General features: G+C 38.6%; 1 protein-coding gene across 1 annotated transcript; it reads right to left on the reverse strand.

Moving 5' to 3' along the window:
• Positions 1–47: 47 nt before the first annotated feature.
• Positions 48–19,421, reverse strand: LOC139130165 (neuronal acetylcholine receptor subunit alpha-9-like). Its single transcript, XM_070695900.1, has 6 exons — positions 19,209–19,421; positions 13,903–14,042; positions 7,068–7,112; positions 6,291–6,400; positions 3,922–4,457; positions 48–1,844 (listed from the first exon to the last, which is right to left on the reverse strand). Exons 1-6 carry the CDS (start codon positions 19,282–19,284, stop codon positions 1,354–1,356), a joined length of 1,398 nt encoding a protein of 465 aa, XP_070552001.1. The 5' UTR covers positions 19,285–19,421; the 3' UTR covers positions 48–1,353.
• Positions 19,422–19,427: the final 6 nt, after the last annotated feature.

The following is a 19,427-nucleotide window of genomic DNA, read 5'->3' on the forward strand; positions in this document are numbered from 1 at the left end:
TTACCCTGGTTGCTCAATCAGATAATATACCAGCCCCTCTGCCAAGATTTAAGGTATGCCAGTTATGATTCTAGAAGGATTGTAAATGATTAACAAGCAAAGAAATTTTAAGGTGAATCCAGGTAAAATGACTGGGACCCAAGTAACATTTACAGGGGTAATGGCCTTTAAATGTGATTTCTGTTTTTAGTCATAATTTTCACCTTTTCACCCCTATCATCATTGATAACAGTGGGTTTGGGCCAAACCATGGTGGTTAAACTCAAAAACCCGCCTTTTGTACCTCCACAACTGAGACTGCATGTCCTTTAAAACTTGTAAAAATGATTTAAGGGACATTATCGCTATCTTTTGACCCTTTTTTCACCAATATTGTTGCAAAAGAGCAATTGCTGTTGTTATTCGAAAGATGTCTAAAAAATGGTCGACCATAGACAACTTCCATCCCATCTTACCTACACTGTGTAGAAAAACCTCGATTCAGGGGTTTTTGGTGGGCTACCTAAAACCCCTGACCCAAGGTTTTCCTACACAGTGTAGGCAAAATGGGATGGAAGTTGTCTATGGTCGACCATTTTTAGTTGAAGTCGAACAACATCAGCAATTGCTCGTTTGCAACAATATTGGTGAAAAAAGGGTCAAAAGATAGCGATAATATCCCTTTAAAATAAAATGGTGATAAACCACTAAGGATACCCACACACGCACCTTTATGACTCTTTCAGCTTTTCTCCTACCACAGCTGCAGAATTGACATGTGGTCAATGCTACATTACTGTACAGTGATTTGGCGATAGTTATTATTTAGCATCAAACATTACTCCTTACTGAGGGTCAGTACATAATGTTGAGCTTGATCGCGACCAGCTTGCCTTTGTTGACAAGGAAATTGTTTTCACACTCTGGTAATACAATGTTTTCACAGTTACAGTTTGTCCTATCATCACTCTGTATGCTCCATACAGCATAGCGTTAACAATCACACACCTAGTTTTTGGCTTGTCACAACAGTATGAATATGATATCAGAGGCTGGTATAGTCTGCTTCCTTTTCACAAAGGGGTCAATATCTCCTAATGTGGAAGTGGAAAATAACACACCAAGAAACTTGTTCATAGAGGACTGAAGTACAGGAAAATGTCAGAACTTGTGGTTTCATAATTAGATTACTTTTTTCACCAATCCACACATAAGTTATCATCTTGGCATACATAAAACAACATGGTTTCCTTTCCCTATGGTAGCAAACTATAATTGACGTCCCATACTGGTCAACATGGCACGCACACCTGGATGTACGTCATTTTTGTGACCAATCATCTAGGGACTTCTTTGTAGTCGTTATTGCTGCTACTATGGCTCTGAAGCTCGAGTATGCAAATATGTCAGTATTCCTATTGACATGACAAGAAAAGTCACCGAATAGCAGACGAGAAAGAAACGATCGATGATCTTTGCTGCGAGTTGCCATTCCCAGATGTTTTCCTTGGGTCCATCGTCAGAATCTCTTAATTCCATCTTCCTCTCAACTATTGGTTCGTGCGAAGATATACACGACTTGTCGTGGTTTACTCCATCACTGAGATGACCATTACTACTTAAATGATCCTGATTTATCGCCTGTGGGATTTCTATGCTGCCATTTGTTTCGCCCACTTTAGGATCCAGACTTGTCGAAGACTGACTGCGCATGCACACAAACTTAGAGAGATACTTGAAGACACATGCTCGAAGCCATTCTGGCATTTTCGAGCATGTGGCGGACTTGAAATGCATTTCGACAGTAATGGCTGCCAAGAGACACGACAACGCCACCATCACAATCAGCGATACAAGATAACGTTCTGTAATCGAAAGAATGGCAAGAATAGGTTATATCTTTTTAGAATAGTGTTACAAAATTACTCAAATTTAAAATACAATTGTTGAGTCGACAAATTTTAAGCAAACCTCTAATATCTGTGTGTATAACACTTGATATGTCTAATATATAATGGAATGGATTCCTGTTAAAATTGTGATGAATAGCCATTACACGTTATCGTCACCAGCATCAATATGCAATATGCTAGACACATCATCACCAAAAATTATGTTAAGCGTCTCTCAAAATATTTTATAGGGAGCAGGGTAAGCAGTTCAAAATAACACGCAGAAAATTTTACATATGCAAAATATAAGGCTGCATTCACAAACACATCTGGAGGGGGTGAGCAGGAGATTCCAAAAAAAGTTTCATATTTTTTCAAATACTGCCTTACAAACTCACAATGTGTTCAAGTCCCCCTTCTGACTTGCTATAATTTTGAAGTCCCCCCTCCCTGAAAGGAAGGCAAAATATGGCCAATATAGTGCTTTGTCCAAAAATATCAAATCATAATACATGGGAGTCTATTAGGCAAATTATTACATTTTCCCTATAAATACAAGCTGTATCTGTACATTTATATGTGTGTGATAACTCATGTAAATGTGCTTTGCTTGAAATGGCAGGTAAAAAGTGCATATTTGTACAAAAATTGGGTTTTTGGATTTCATTGATAATGTTGATTCCCTATACCTGGTACAGTACATTGTAGTCTATGAGAAAACTACAAACGCGTATTTTCCAATATAAAACTATCAATATCTGATCATCTATAGACGTTCGATAACTGATATAAATGTACTTGATTAGCATTGGGTGTTTACAAGTGCACATGTGTACAAGAAATTTAATTTTTGAATTTCAAAAATGTTGATCACTATGCATGGGAGTCTATGAGAAAACTGTGAATATTTTTTTCCCAATATATAACTTGCAATATTTGTGCATGTATGGATCCTGAATAATTGAATTTGATTTATGTGAAGAGGGTGGTTACATGTGCATATGTGTGCAAGAAATTTGATTTTGGAATTTTGCCAAAAATGTTGATCCACAATACATTGTAGTCTATGAGGAAACTATAAATAATTCTTTAACAATACAAAACTAGCTAAATCTGTGTATTTATAGACATTTGATAATTGATGTTAATGTACTTGATTAGACTGAGGTGGTTACAAGTGCATGTGTGTGCAAGAAATTTGATTTTGGAATTTCACTGAAAATGCCGATTGACATTGTGGTCCATGAGGAAACTACAAATAACACATAGGTTGTCATCTACCAAATTGTTATTCAAAGGTTGTTTGACCTGAAGCTTCCAGTTGTTATTGATGACACCATGCACTATTCTTAATAGTTTGTATTCTGTCAAAGTCCTCAAGCAATAAAAATGTACATACGGTGACATGAACGTTTGACACTGACCTAGACCCTATGTGTTGTCAATGGGAGAATGTTATCAAAAAGGTTATCTCCCAAAATGTTATTGAAAGACCAATTTGAAACTTTTAGTCATCATAGAGGACAATTTTGTACAGCAGAGGGGTTGGGCAGGTAGGAATAATGACAACCTAAATTTTTTACCTCATGGTGGCTGCTTGGATCATCAATAAATTGTTTAGTATACTCTAAAACTAGCGCCCGAAGGGTGCGCCGAAAGTGCAGGAAATGAAAGTGCCAGAATGTATTCGAAAAGGAATTTGATATTCAATAAATTTTCGAGTCTCCCCACCCTGCAATGTCAGTTTTTTCCGACCCCCCCCTCCTCGGCATGTTGTAAGAAGTACTGCCATGTTTAAATCACGGTCCCTCCACGTGGACCGTGTTTAAATCAACCGAGACACTTCTTTTCCATCTCCAAAATTCATACTTTGTGGCATTCTGCCAGCATAAAGTACACGTCACAAATTTTGCAAACAAAGCCGTGGTCAAAGACTTTAAAAACACAAATGACCTACACGCTCATGGACGCAAAAAAAATAAGTGCTTCCGCCTAACAACATAGACAACAACAACAACCGGATTGTCATGTACCGTATAATGTGACTTACCAAGATAGGGCGATGATTCGGATGTCGGTGGCATGTATTTGGAGGTCAGAGTCAAGAACACGATTAGGGCGAGCATGCTGTTGACAAACAGCGTCATTTTCTCGCCACAGGTGGCAGGCAGATAGAAGCCGGTCAGAACCAGGACAAACAGAAGTACTGACGGGATAATGATGATGTTTATGTAGAATAAGGAACGTCTGCGTATTTGAAGTGAGTATTTGACGTCAATGTAAGGGTTTGGACAGCACGAAAAGAGGACGCTGTTTCTTCGAGCAGGAAAACCGACCAAGTCCCATTCGCCGTTGGTGACGTAATATTCCAAATTTCCGGACCTGTCATCAAGGTATAGGTCGATCATACTCCCATCGTAGCTCCAGGAGCCGAACGTGAGGACACAAATTTGTTCATCGAAAGGAAAGTAGGTGGCGTCAATCACACAAGAAGTTTCGATGATGACCAGGGCAGGGGCTGTCACCTCACCGTCATTGGTGATAAATGCCTCGGTGTCCAAGTGACGCGCAAATTCCTCTTTGACACTGAAACGTTGAGAATCAATTCGTTAAATTTCTGTGAAATAAATTTTATGTAAACTTTCTGTCGTTTTGTGGAGGGTTTGTTTTTTTAACGGTATGAACAATACCAAGACATGGACATTTCATCCATTATCCGATGAAAGTTCAAGGAACCGTACGTACGACAAAGAATTTGATGGACAAACTTGCAGACAGAAGGTAACAAACTGCTAAGTTTTCATGTTCATAGGTAGATGAGGAGATGGGCAAGTATGAAGATATGCATATACAAACATCTTAAGAGACCAAAACATCTTACTAAAATTGTCACTCATGTTAGTCGATGGTAGTTGTGATGATACCCACCTTGCTGTGGCAGCGTTGTAACAAGCCTACATCATAGTACTGTTATGTGTAAATTAGAATTGTGAATTTGCATAGCATACACCATGGAGCCAGAAACGTTACTAGCCATGCATACACCATCTCTACTGTCTATGTATACACGAAGGAATACAGAAGCGTAGAGATCATATTAGGGCGTGTCAGCGTAACAATATCGATGCTCAGTCACAGAGTTTTGGATGTTGATGGTTTAGTGACCTCCATCTTGTGTAATGTCAGTCTCTAGTCGGGCAGGACACGAGTAAATGAAACGGAAGGTGTTGCTAGAGACGTTTTCCGTTAACGCTACTCGTCACTAACAAGAATTGACATTCATTTTACGATATTTCCGCAGTGTTTTGCAAAAAATCGTATCATAAACCATGCAATTTTTGATATTTGATACAGGCACTCTTACTTTGACGTGCCCTACAAGTCAATTATTTTTATTAGGTTACGTTGACTCACTGCATTTTCGAATGTTATGGCAAAGGGGAAAGCATTGTTGTACTTTATTCCAGGATCAGAAGTTCAAGTCTTTTTAAAGTCCGCAGCGATCAGAGACATATATAGTCAATGTGAACGGTAAAGATTAAACCACTGGCAAACCGTCATTAAAACGTTTAACTTTCCACCATTCACCATTTGACATATAAACGTTCGACGAATGCTAAAATTCAGAGCAGAACTAATGTTTTGCGGTTTTTTATGAATACATTCTTCTATTGACAAGTCTCTTTCTAGCAAACAACACGACAGTGTCGTACTCAAGTTATGCAAGAATCGGTAGGAAGAAATTCATTTATTGCTATGTTCGTTCAAAAAAGGACACCGTCATTTCGATAGTTAATTAGTACTATCTTCGTTGATGCCAGCCAAGTAGTTCCTATATCTAACCTATGGTACGGTATTAATTGAGTCAGCAAGCATTGTCAAATCTCGCAAGAAATCGCTCTATGTAATTATAGTGGTTCGGTTAGAAAATTCCTTTAAACATTGGGTTAAATCACGCGTACGCTTCTACTGCTGCATCTGCTTCTTCTTTTCTTATGCGATTCAGGGAGACTTCGAACCCGAAACATGTCTGCTTGAGAAATTCAACTGCTATGATTAAGTTCACATTCAGGCAAGTATTCCTAATGTGTATCATCACTTCTGCTCGTTTAAACCCTTTTCATTATGATTATTTGCTGACACAAGCCAAGCTGAACACAAAACACAGAATGAAAAAAAACTGACTGAACTATATGGCTACATTACTGAACATTTGAAATAAAAAATACCAGACAAAATCCAAAAAGCCGATTTATGCAGCCACTTTCACTTTACTCTTCTTTCCTGTCTATCGTAGATGTTAAACAGTCACATTTCGGACTTGTATGATTAGTACAGTCGTCTCAATCTGCCACTTGTACACACCTGCATCTATGTGTGTGCCAGATATGGGTATCTACAAAGCATGCTGGGACTCACCTTTCGTACACAGTGATATCCGGTTGCCATATTGCTTTCGAAGGCAAAAGCACGCTTGTGATGCCATCATATTCTGATGCATTCCAGGTGAGGAATTCGTCATGCCATGCCTGGAATGCAATGTATACACTTATCATTCACGATTTTGGAGAATTGTCTACTTCAAATTTCTGTATGTTTTACGTCGCCACGCACGTAATTGTAAAAATCTATTACAACAATAACGTTTAAAAGTCACACGTTAGATGTGTATCATGTTCCAGTTTTATTACTTGATCTGTCGCTGCAGAATTCGGATGATATTGGTGAAGGCCATTTGTTTGCTTTAACCAATCAAAGTGATTCTGTTTTGTTAAGCATTAATGTTGACGTCAAAGCTTCCGATGTATGTTAACGACTGTACAGCTGATTTCAGCCCGACCGACTGTCAAAATAAGTTCTCTCCCACAACATTACTTAAGTCATAGAATTACATAATCGACCGGATGTTTTAGAAATTAACTCGATTTCTATCATAAATTTGTGCGTAAATCTAGCCATATATTGATCCGCCAAATATACATGTAACAAGCCGCATTTATTTGATGAACGATTATGCAAATCCATCAGTAGGAAAGCAAATATCACTTCCTGATTAAGAGTGTTTGGCAGGGGAAATAGAATGACTTGATCGTTGATCTAATCACGTCTGGTATATCAAGCTGTGTTATGCAAAGGTTTATTCTTCTACCGTCAACGGACCATTGATTAGTTTCCTTGTTAGATGACTTTACTTACGACTGTCAGCCATGCTTTTAAAGTCAGAATTTGATTTTTCTCGTCCTGTGAATGAAACATATTACGAACCATGGAAAACATGGATTTAGTACAGAGACAACTATTTCCGTTTCTGTCACTGCTTCAGCACATTTGTCAATATACATCTATTCATGACTGGTTACATTTAAAACGATTGGAACAAATTTTGGATAATTGGGTAGTGAAGTAATGTCTTTTTTTCTGCAAATGTAAGCGCATCTAGCTTTTCCTTTTAAGTTATACACTTGTTTTATGAGTAATCTGTAATATTGTTAGGAGGCACCGTGGCCTAGTGGTTAGGGTAACGGACTCACTATTATTATTATTATTGTACTTGGGCCTCAGCCCAAGTACATTTGTTTTCATTCCGTGGGAAAAAACTGTAAGGTATAACCATTTCTGGCTGAGACCAGGGAGGGCAAAATGTATTGGCTTCATCTTTCTTGGCATAATAAATGGCGTAATGATGTTAACTGAATGGAAGTGCTGCTCTCAGCCAGTCTTGAATAAGTGAGATGTGAATATAAATGCTTCTCTATCTGAGTTTTTGCCACAAAATCTTCTGAATATAATCAAAATGTGCATCGAAATGCAACAATTAATGCACCCTCCGTTTACTAGGCGATGGCACGACCCTTGCTACACCCACTGGACGAGCCAAAGTGGGAGGGGTAATTTCGGTTTGGTCGAACAGGAGGGCTCGAGACCAGAATTTAACATTTAAACTTGAAACATGTTTAATCACTGACAAGATGTGGATTAGTGTTAATCAAAGACAAAGTTTGAAAAGGAAAGGTTTTATATCCCGGACACAATGAAAAACATTACGACTGGAAACTGTACCCCCGGTTGAGAATAGTAATGCCCACAGCGATGGAGAACACTTATCCTTGAGCTGAGAAAACCAGACCATCATTTCGAAATAGAGCTGCAGATTCGAGAAGCTCGTTAAAAATAGCTAGGTACACCCCATAAAGGGGTGGTTTCGAGTCTTGAGGGCAAATTTCGCCTCCTTCATTTAGAAATCGTACGTTTGTTTTTCCAGGGGAACACATCATTTGACACAAAATTTGCATGAAAAGGGGTCGCCAGTAAGCACGTGGTCAAATCTGGCATAAGAAACAATATGAAATGTTGGGTAAAGCCAGTCCAAAATAAACTGATTTGAACTTTTGTGTTTTGTAATTTATACCACTGCAGTAACATGACTTTTTTTTGACAACATCACACAATGTAATACGTTTTGAAACTGAATACTCCGACGTATTCTGTGTCCCCTTTGCTAAAAAATACGGTATGCCGATTACCATGTAAGGAGATGATGACGTCAAGACAGATTTGTAGTGCGTTTGGTCTTGGATGGTGCACGAAGTTTTGTCGAGGTAGCTTGTGTATTTATTTCCTAAATGGGAAATATTAGGGTCGATCTAAAAGAAGGCCGAAAATGTTATGATACTCTAAGCGAGCTGAACTCCAATGCGAATGGTTGGATAATTTGGAGGATGTCTAGACTGATCTCAGATTATTTGGCGGTCAGTATTGAATTTCAACTGCGTCACAAGTTTGCGTTGAACGGTCAACGAACGATATTTTAGAAATCTGGAGACATGGCACATCGCAGTTTTATTTTAGTATTTTATATTTTACAAAAGATGTAAGAAGCAATGATTTTGTTGAAAATTCTGAAAAAAATATAGGAAGATTTGATCGCGAACACATTTTCACTTGGGGGTCAACTAGCCCTGCGTACGATGCTGTGTGTTCCGCTACAGCTAACCGCCCCGCTCACCACAGCCCTGCAAAGACCCGTACGTTGGGTCGGTGACTTCAAATCCATTTTGGGACTTGACGTAAAAAGCCAAATTACTGCCGAAATTCAGCGTTCTTGGGCCCAAGTCGTATCCCAGCCTACCTCAGCTACTCGATCGCTTCCAAAAATGACAGTCTTTTATTCACTTCTCGTAAATAACCGTCGATGTCGGCAACTCTCTCACTGGCCCTGCGTACGATGCTGTGTGTTAGCTGTAGCACATAGCATCGTACGCAGGGCTAGGGGTCAACATGGGGTCGCAGCCATGTTGCCTCAAAACTTATTTCTGTCTGCACTCAAAACTCAAAAATGTCGCATATGAACCTGAAAATCGATGTAATTTTGTCAAACTTCGGCGAAATTTCAGCCTATAGGTAAATTTACTGAAATTTGATCGACAAATAATCCTGAGCTTGAAAGTGACAGCTCGCCTTCTCCGGAAGTCATGCATCCGGCCAGCTGCCCATATGGCCGGGAGCATGAGATTGTTTTCAAGCGACGGCGGCAGACCGTACGGGGCTCTGGATATGAACGTACTGCCGGTGTAGCTGTAATAACTGTTGCGTTGTTTTTAATCACCACGGACGAAGTCCGAGGGGACTTATAGGTTTGGTCATGTCCGTGCGTCCGTCCGTCCGTTCACACCTAGTACCCTACCTCATACAGATGCACATCGATTTGTTTCACAATGCTATCAAATTTGGCGTGTTAGAGGACTTTTTAGTTTACACCTCCATAGACTCCCATGTATAAGGCAGTTCTCCATAGACTCGCATGTATGATGCCAAGAAAAATAAAAATTTAGTTTCTCATCGTATTCATATTGCCTAAAGGATGCAGTGACACAGTTTTTTTGTCCCCACGGATAAAGTCCAGGGGGCTTATAGATTGGCTCATATCCGTCCGTGAGTCCATCAGTGAGTCCATCGGTTCACGCAGATATCTCAGACATTTCGACAAAATATCATGTGACCTTGGTGACTTTGACCTCAAATATACATTATTGTCCATAACTCAGTAACCACAAGTGCTAAACCTTTCATATTTGGTATGATGGGACACCTTATGATGCCACATATTGTACGCCATTAATTATGTGCATATCTAATTATGAGCGAGCCAATAGAGCAAGAGGTCTGATTTCTGGTATATAGGGATAAGTTAACAATATAATTTGTTTGACAAAACTTCACGTGACCTCAATGACCTTTGACCTCAAATATACATATTTGTCCACAACTCAGTAACCACAAGTGCTACACCCTTCATATTTGGTATGAAAGGACACCTTATGACACCATATATTGTACCTCATTAATTATGTGCATATCTTATTTGATCGAGCCAATAGAGCGAGAGGTCTGATTTTTGGTATATAGGAATAACTTAGCAATACAATTATTATGACAAAATGTGACGTGACCTCAATGACCTTTGACCTCAAATATATATATTTGTCCACAACTCAGTAACCACAAGTGCTACATCCTTCATATTTGGTATGATAAGACACCTTATGACACCACATATTGTACCTCATTAATTATGCGCATATATAATTTTGAGCGCGCCAATAGAGCTGGAGGTCTGATTTTGGTATATAGGAATAACTTAGCAATACAATTATTTTGACAAAATGTCACGTGACCTCGATGACCTTTGACCTCAAATATATATATTTGTCCACAACTCAGTAACTACAAGTGCTACACCCTTCATAAATGGTATGATGGGACACCTTATGACACCACATATTGTACCTCATTAATTATGCGCATATCTAATTCTGAGCAAGCCAATAGAGCTTGATGTCCGATTTTTGGTATATAGGGATAACTATAGGGTAGAAATCTAAATATGCCCATCTAAATATTAGACATCTACCATCGAGAACAAAAGAAATTTGCTGTAATTTGAATATTTAAGGAGTTTAAGCAATTCCCGCAATAAATAAAGAACCCCTGCCTCAAACTCCACAAAAGTTGCTAGACATATTTTGCCGTTGTCATGCCATTGCTTCGTTAATAACCAGTTAATCAAATGCCTCATTGACAGGAGGAAATTCAAGACCATATTTGAATAGTAGTATATATTGTCCTCAAATTACTCTATCACGGCCCAAGTACTCATTGCCTTCAGCAATACTGCCTTGTTATATTATTATTATTATTATTATTATTATTATTATTATTATTTATTATTATTATTATTATTATTATTAATCTTTTATTATAACTCGATAACTCCATAGGTGAAACACCTCTTTTCGTGGAGGTCGAATAGACAAAAGAAAGTCATAAAACACTTTACAGCACAAACATGATAACACAAAAACACACAAGAACAAATAGATATAAAAAACTACGAAAAGGCATCAGACAAGTAAGTATTATACAAAAAGTTGTTACAAGATTTCTTAAAACTAGTCAGTGACTCAGAGTCCCTTATTGATTTGGGGAGATTGTTATATTCATCCACACCCGCAACTGACAAGGTGTTCTGATAGAGAAGTGTACGTGCCTTGGGAACTTTAAGGAGATTCTGATTGGAAGAACGAAGTGATCTAGAAGGGATGTAATTATTGAACAAACTGGTTATGTAGTCGGGGGTTAGATTGTGAGTTGCTCTGTAGATTTGGGCCATACGGTTACTACGGAGTTTCAAGTTAATAGGCAGCCAATGAAGCTGAGTATACATTTGGAAAGTGGAAAGAGGCGGAACAATGTCAAGAATAAGTCTCATTGCACGTCTCTGTAGACGCTCCAATGCATAGATATTGCTACTGGAAGTAAAGCTCCAAACATTAGAACAGTAATTGATGTGTGGTGAGATGAAACAATAATAAAATAGCTTGCGTGAGTGGAGAGGAAGAAATTTTTTGATGCGTGCCAAAAGAAACAAATTGGAATTGATTTTGCTTCAATGGTTGAAATGTGTTCACACACAGTCCAGATTATTAGAAATAGTGACCCCCAGCAACCTCTCTGATGAGACGCGGTCAATAGTTTTACCAGCCAAAGTGAGGTTGAAGTTTTCATTGTTAATGTGCCGTCTCTTCTGAGAAGATGTGATAATCATTGATTTTGTCTTACTGGGATTGATACAAACTTTGTCAGTAAGACACCAATTTTCAACTATTTTCAGATCAGCATTCAGGTAAGTAGAAATGGTGTTTAAGGACTTGTGTGAAACATGAAGTGTTGTGTCGTCTGCAAAGGAAGTACAGGATGAATTTTCAAGGTGAAGGGGCAAATCGTTAACATAAATAATAAAGAGTAATGGGCCCAGTATGGAACCTTGCGGCACACCGACCCTGACATCAATAACATCTGAGTTTGTACGATTAAATTGCACATATTGTTACGTGTAAATAAGTATGATTTAAAAAAGACAGGGTATGATCAGAAACCCGTAGGTTTTTAGTTTGGACAACAAGATTGTGTGGTCAACGAGATCAAACGCTTTGCTCAGGTCTAAAAATGCTGAGCCAACGATGTTTCCACTATCAGAGGGTGGTGAGTTCGAGACCGGATTCAAGACCCGGTAGGTCCAGAGTAACGGACTCACTGTCGGAGGATGGTGAGTTCAAGACTCTAGCACGGTGTTTGTGCCCTTGAGCAAGGCACTTTACTCCTCATTGCTCCATTGGGGGTTAGTGGGTTATGCATACCTCATCCTGTAATTGGGCTAACGCCTGTTGGATGATGGACTGATTACAAAAAAAAATATTGTTACATTCAGCCATAGGAAACCTAACATTTTTGAGAAATTTGAAAAATATGAAGATCCAATTATCCCAAATTAGTTCCAATCGTGTTAAATTTTGCATACATATGTGCGTGCACATTATACGTTGTACATTAATCTTCTTCATCAAACCCTCAGCTGGTTGCTAACGTAAGACATGATAAGTTCTAGAGGTTCTATAAACAAGAATAAAAATGAATACTATTTTATATCATGCAGTGGGTACACCTGTTCTGAAACTGTAAAATTGAACCTCAATCTTTCTGATACCGAAAAGGGTCTGTCCTTGATTTACGCGGTCCTTGAAAAACATAGCATTTCTGTTAATAACTTTGACGTGTTAAAGCGGTGTTTCCATTGGCTAGTGTGAAATCTTCAGTTTCTCATTTCCTGAAATAGGCTTCAGTTTCTCTAAATCAAGTGTGGCAACCTGCCAGGTTAAACTCAAACTGGCGATTTCGACTTGATGTGCATACATGCAAAACCTTATCGCACTTTTTCGTTGCGTAGAGTTCAGTCTCAGGACTGCCTGTTGCTGAAAAATGTTCATGGGAACCATCAGCTGCCCAGACGTTGCGACGGGACAGTCAGTTGCTCATAGGTTGTTTTGCATTTCGGTCCTGTCCACTCCTGTGACTGCAACTGGTGGTCACAGTAAGTACTGCTGCCTGAGAATTTGACATGTGGTAATGATTTTTCAGTGAGCGTGTGAGTTTGGACTTAAAGGTATATTATCACCTGTTTCAATTTTGCCGCAGTTACCATGGAAAGAGAAAATCTAACAATCACATTTTTAAGCGGGTGGCCGCTTTGTAAAAACAGCGCCCTCACATGGGCATGAGTACCAAGGAACGCCCCTTTGACCATATATGGGCATATTTAGATTACAGGTGACTTTACACCTTTAAGAAGAGAATAAGACAATGGAGGAAACAGCGATTACGGTTTTGGAGATGTACATAACTTAAGGTAGAACCCGTCTCGTGGACTGCTGTTCGGACTTTCAAACGTTTACGATTCTAGCTAGTAGGGGCGGCCTCGGTTTGACGATCGACGCTCATGGAGTAAATAATCTTTCACCAGTACATTGAGTGTAACAGTCATCGTCTGAAAAACTCTGCCATTTTGAACACTCCACATAACAATGTGAGATATCGAAATCCTACCTCCACAAAGCACTGCTTCACTTGATGGCCAATGATGGTAATCAGCACTAGCTAACGCACGCTTTACGGATAGAAATTCAATTTTACTTACCACATCTAGAATTTGTACGGGAAAAAGCGTGTGTGTCACATTGGTTACAGTGGCGATGTTCGTGACAGGCCTTGTGTGTCTGGGATAGTTGCTCAAAAGGTCTTGCGCCATGTTTACATACCTACTAGCAGCGCGAGAACCTGAAAATAAAAGAGAGGTTAGTTATCGAGAACTTCTGATTTTGCTTGTACAAGAATCGTGTGAATGTGCTGGATGTCAACTTGGGCAGCGAGAAATTTTCTAACACAAATTAACGTGAATATAGGCATATTATAATATATTACACTGTTCTATCAACTTCTTGAGACTTTAGTTGATACGTGAGTGATACTTGATAGTTGATGTCAGACACTAAAACACACGGTACGTAGTGACAAGCTAACTAGATAGTATTTTCACGCATAGTCATGTGACTTAAAGTGGATAGGAGCTATTTTCAACTTTACAATTTCAGGACTTAAAAATTATAAAATTCCATGTATATGTAATACACAATCTTAAATTCATGAATCTGTTTTGAACTACGTGCAATACTGATATACTATAGCCCAAACAAGGGACTATGTACCCTCGAAGAAGCAGACCATTTGCCCGACATAATGAGGGCAAATGGTCACCTACCCTCGGGTATATGGTCCCATATTTTGACATTAATATATTGTAATGGCTGCAAATGTATGAAAAATTGTCCGAATTGCCGACTGGCAGCTATATTGGGTCATTTGGCTGGAAAAAATTGTCACAAATATGATGCCACTGTGTTATATGCAGACACTTCTGAAAAATATCACCTGGCCTGCAAGAACATTATGTAAATGTGACCGCCAGGTCATATCTGATAACGTCAAAAAACTATCCGTAAACCGTATCGTACGGTGTAATAATAAAAAACTGAGTTTTAATGCACCACTTAGTGATCATGGCTCAAAACATGAAAACATGAATATCGTAGTATAATCAACGTTATAACAGCAAAAGGTGGTTTATCCCACACAAAGGTTAATGGACCTAGCGGTCATCGACACCAGCAAAATTATTGATAAAAACAGCAAGACCTCAATAATAAGTCGATATGCATACAAACTATATTCGCGACAAATGCACAAAGAAGCAACATATGTCTGAATGATATTAAAATGATAAAAATAGTCAATACCTAATGAATGAACATGAGACTTTCACATGATGGGTTTGCAACGTGTTACAGTGACGTTTGCATATTAATGGTAACATGTCAATGTAAGATCAAGACCTGTATTGATGTTTATGATCGGATGTATCATTTTATCTTTAACTCATATCTATTGTATGCCAAAAGCCACGCCTTAAAGGTAACGTTTAAAATCCCATTCGAAAAGAATGCAACGAACATTTAGAGAGGAATACAGCGGACTCAAGACATTAAGACAATGGGAGAAGCGTATCTTGGGCGATGGCACCTGTCAAGCTTGTCTACCGAGAAATAAAGTTTATGTAGTACAAGCGAACTCTGAGCGTGTCGTGTAGTCAACACTTTGAAGATTCCCAGGTACCCCTCAGCAGGCAGAGGCGAGAAGAAACAAAGTGCTCCACAAAAACGTAGATAGTAACACTTGTATGTCACAGCGTTTTGTCATTGAGTAAACTTTCAACAACACCAACAACCAAAAACAACGACAAAAACAACAATGGTGTACATATGTCTGCACAATGGCATCAGACTTAACAATGGCTACAGCTGCTTGGCAGCCATATTAGATCAGACAGTCAACACAATTTATATGCTTATCATTAGCAAAGTTTTTAGAAAAACCTCAAGCTTATATGAGTTACATATGTCCCGAAAATAATTGTCATGAAATGGTCACTGTACCGTGTTGCCTTTTTTTGGTCAAATCGCAAATCAATTATTACACTACTATGTATGCTAGTATGGTGTACTTGTGCCAATATTCAATCAGATTAGCACAGCTATGTCCTACCGAAGGCTTTGCATACATAAAAATAAAATGGGCGCCTGGCAGTCATATTTGATTAAATAATGATGATTATGGAAGACTGGTCACGATATGCGACTTCAAAACTGCGACATGTCGTCTTCCATAGATGAGACATTTAGAACTAAAGTGCACTACAGGTGGCGCTATACCGCTACATCCGGTTATCTTTACATACAACAAAAATGGCGTGGACATTTTAATCGAATAATGTAAGCCTGTACTGGATTGAGCTTGTGTGCATTAGCAGAGAGCCATTACAGACGCACAGAAAGGGAGACTGGCAGGTCATCAGTTGAACATTATCTGAAATTGTGTACCACCAAACCCATCAAAGAAAAAACGAGCAAGAAGCCCTCATACTCTAAAAGCTAGTTCCATCTGTTTAGTTAATTTAGAATTCCTAAATATGATTATTGGGCGTACGTAAGTTGGTCGTCCATGAGCCAGACCCCCAGATTTGGCCGATTGGTACAATTTGGGTGGGCAAATTCCCACTGAAAGCCCAAAATCTGAACTTTCTGAAAATCTTTGGTAGACAGGTCGCAAAAGTAGCTTTGTCTTAACAGTCGTTGTCAGGGCAACCATCCTCAAACTCTTAAAAATCAAGAATACGACATAACACCGATTATCTTGTAAACGGCCAAAGATATTTATATGTTTTCAAGACAGACACTAGTACTTCACATCACACCTTTCAGTTGACCCCATGACCTTGAACATTCTGGGTCAAGGTCAATGGGTAATGCCTATAACATCTTCGTAGTTAGTGTGGGAACTATTTATCCCACACTGTCGATTGCAGACTCCAAGCCACAGGCGTTCGTTTGCTGGACAATGTCCGTTAGCGGGACTATGTTGGTCGGGCCAAAGCAAAGAGAGAAATAACCAAAGGTGTGAAAAAGGCACTATAAAAATTAAAAGTAATTTACATCTACACAGGAACAGCATCATTGTTTGAAACTTAGTTTGACCTCTGACAACTACCCAGATGCTTGGCATAGCACTACATCATTCTGGCACAAGATCACCAATTTACAAGCGGGAGTTTGTTACCCAATGAAGATAGTTCCATTGAAAAATGTGCCATAAGGTAACGGTTTTAAAGGTTAGACCATTGGTTTACGGTGTTTTCGTAAGAGCAGCACAAGCTTCATCGAAAAATCACACCAGCTCGGCCATAATTGAACTGTAATCGCTTAAATTATGAGACTCAACTCAAGAATCACCTAAATCACCTAAATCACCACTGCAGCGTTATTTTGTCCCGAGCTCAATGATTTCCGTGGACAAAAGTTTGGCAAGTGTACAGGCTGACTCTTAAGCTACAATTGTCGCCTACTGGTCTTGTGCCTGCCGTTTCCGTCGGAAAATCATCTCCGCAAAATATTAGTTCCTCGTTTATGTCATTATCGCTAGTTTTGTCTCTCAACGTCAAATCAAAAAACAAACCCCAGACATTAATACAAAAGAACAAACCCAGACATTGTTTGATCATGTCTCTGCTATGAAAGTATTAATTGGTTTGGCACAAACCAGTAAAGTAACGTTGGCCTAATTTCCGTGCAAAGCACATCATAAAACTGAAAATCACCTAAATAACACTCCTTTATACATGGTTAAATAACTTGCACATGGCTCATTAAGGCAGTGGTGAATGTGTCTGTTGTGATCAGTTCTATATTTAGCATAGCCATATACAGACACTGCCTGTACAACTCTGTTCTCATTATAATTACAAAAATGTCTCTATTAAGGCAAGTTAAATTTGCACCACACATCTCATTATCGTCCTGCTTTTACTATAATTGTTATTTTTAACGATATAATATTTATCTAAAATACTTAGGTAGATATGTGTACTCGCGAGGCATTGCCATTATGCATTGTAACCTCAGCGTTTTGTTACGAATTAGAGTTAAAGGAAAATCGTTTAGCTCTGTTTGTGTAAAATTCATCCTGACTAAACAGTAAATGCATTTATTTCAGTACTTGTGGCCACCGGATAACAAGCCCAAAATAGGGATGTCCCTATTACAGATCAACTGATCGCCAGTTGTATGCTTGGCACTTGCCGTACAATTTGAGAGAAAATAAAGCAGCGGCTATGCAATCTAATTCAAACATTCTTCTCAGAGCTTTGTTGCACAGAAAATGAAAACACTAAGTTTTCATAGGGTGTACTCATTTCCAGAAGACAAAATTATACATAATTTATGCGTAAGCGATACGTTAAAATAATTATTAACAATGTATTTCGTCCTTAGATGTTTTTGCTCTGCACAAATTAGTAAAACTTGTATTGTCTTCAACAAGATTCATGTCACAGTGTGAAACACTGACAATATGCTACAGTTACACGTTTGCTAGAAGTTACCGACACAATGCCTCTCGTTTGAACCATGATGACTGACGATAACCCTTCAGGTATCTTTCCCTATTCTTAATTTCAAAGCAACGTAGAAACAGAGAAGCTGTAATTGCCTGGAATAACAACATCAGATTTACAAATAACTGGCTACAAAAATAAAGGTATAGGTGCTACAAATGTAGCCCTTTTTGGAGGCGATTAATAAAGCTTTGTAGGTGCTAACAATGTAGCACTCTTGGGAGGCGTGTAATGTCCACTTGAAGCGAGCCCTTTAATATTTACCCACTCGTCATGTCCATTTGAAATAGTTGATGTACTTTGTTTGCTGAAGATGTCATTAAAGTTGTCCTGTTTTCTTTGTAAACTATTTTGTTTTTCTGGTTTGTTATATAATAGTCTGAAAATATTACACAAGTCGTCAATGCACCATATCTTCTTTTCATTGATCATGATCTTTATAATAAAAACTTAAACTGGGTGATAAGAAAAACAAAGTGCTTCAAAATATTTGTTAGAATACCCTACAACTCTACGAGTTTCTCTCGAAATGCCAAAAATGTCAAACTTCATAAAGGTGTCTCTGGTTGTGCAAAACAGACTGAATTATGGGAAATTACAAGTGAACACGATTGGAAATAATTTGGGATAATTGGATGGTGAAGTAATGTCGATTTAATCTACAAAATTGTAATCCCATCTGCTTTTCTTTTTACGTTACACACTTGTTTTTATGAGCAATTTGCAATATTGAGATTTTGTGTGAAAATCACTTTTTTTAAAGAACAAATCAGAGGTTTTAACTTCCAACAACCAATTTCAGCATTTTATCGGCTTTAAAGAGATTCAATTATATATTCATGTGTGAAGGGGATGGAGTTAAAGTCAAGCCCAACGAGTGTCGTCTGCTATTGATACCAATGTTAATGACTATACCAACGGAGTGTCCCTCCATCACCTACCTGCAGGCATACACTGGAATGAGATAACGCCACATAGGCAAAGCCAGCTACGCAAAGATGAACCGTAATGCCACATCTTTGGACGTACTGTACTTCATAAATCACACAGACGTCAGAAATCCTCGCTGTCGTCTCAAAGGAGAAAGAACGAAAATGGTAGATTCATGACAACCACGGCAGTTCCGTCCTTTGGATAATCGTCACAACGCGCATGCGCTG

Source organism: Ptychodera flava, chromosome 3 (assembly GCF_041260155.1).
Source record: "Ptychodera flava strain L36383 chromosome 3, AS_Pfla_20210202, whole genome shotgun sequence".
Classification (NCBI taxonomy): Eukaryota; Metazoa; Hemichordata; class Enteropneusta; family Ptychoderidae; genus Ptychodera; species Ptychodera flava.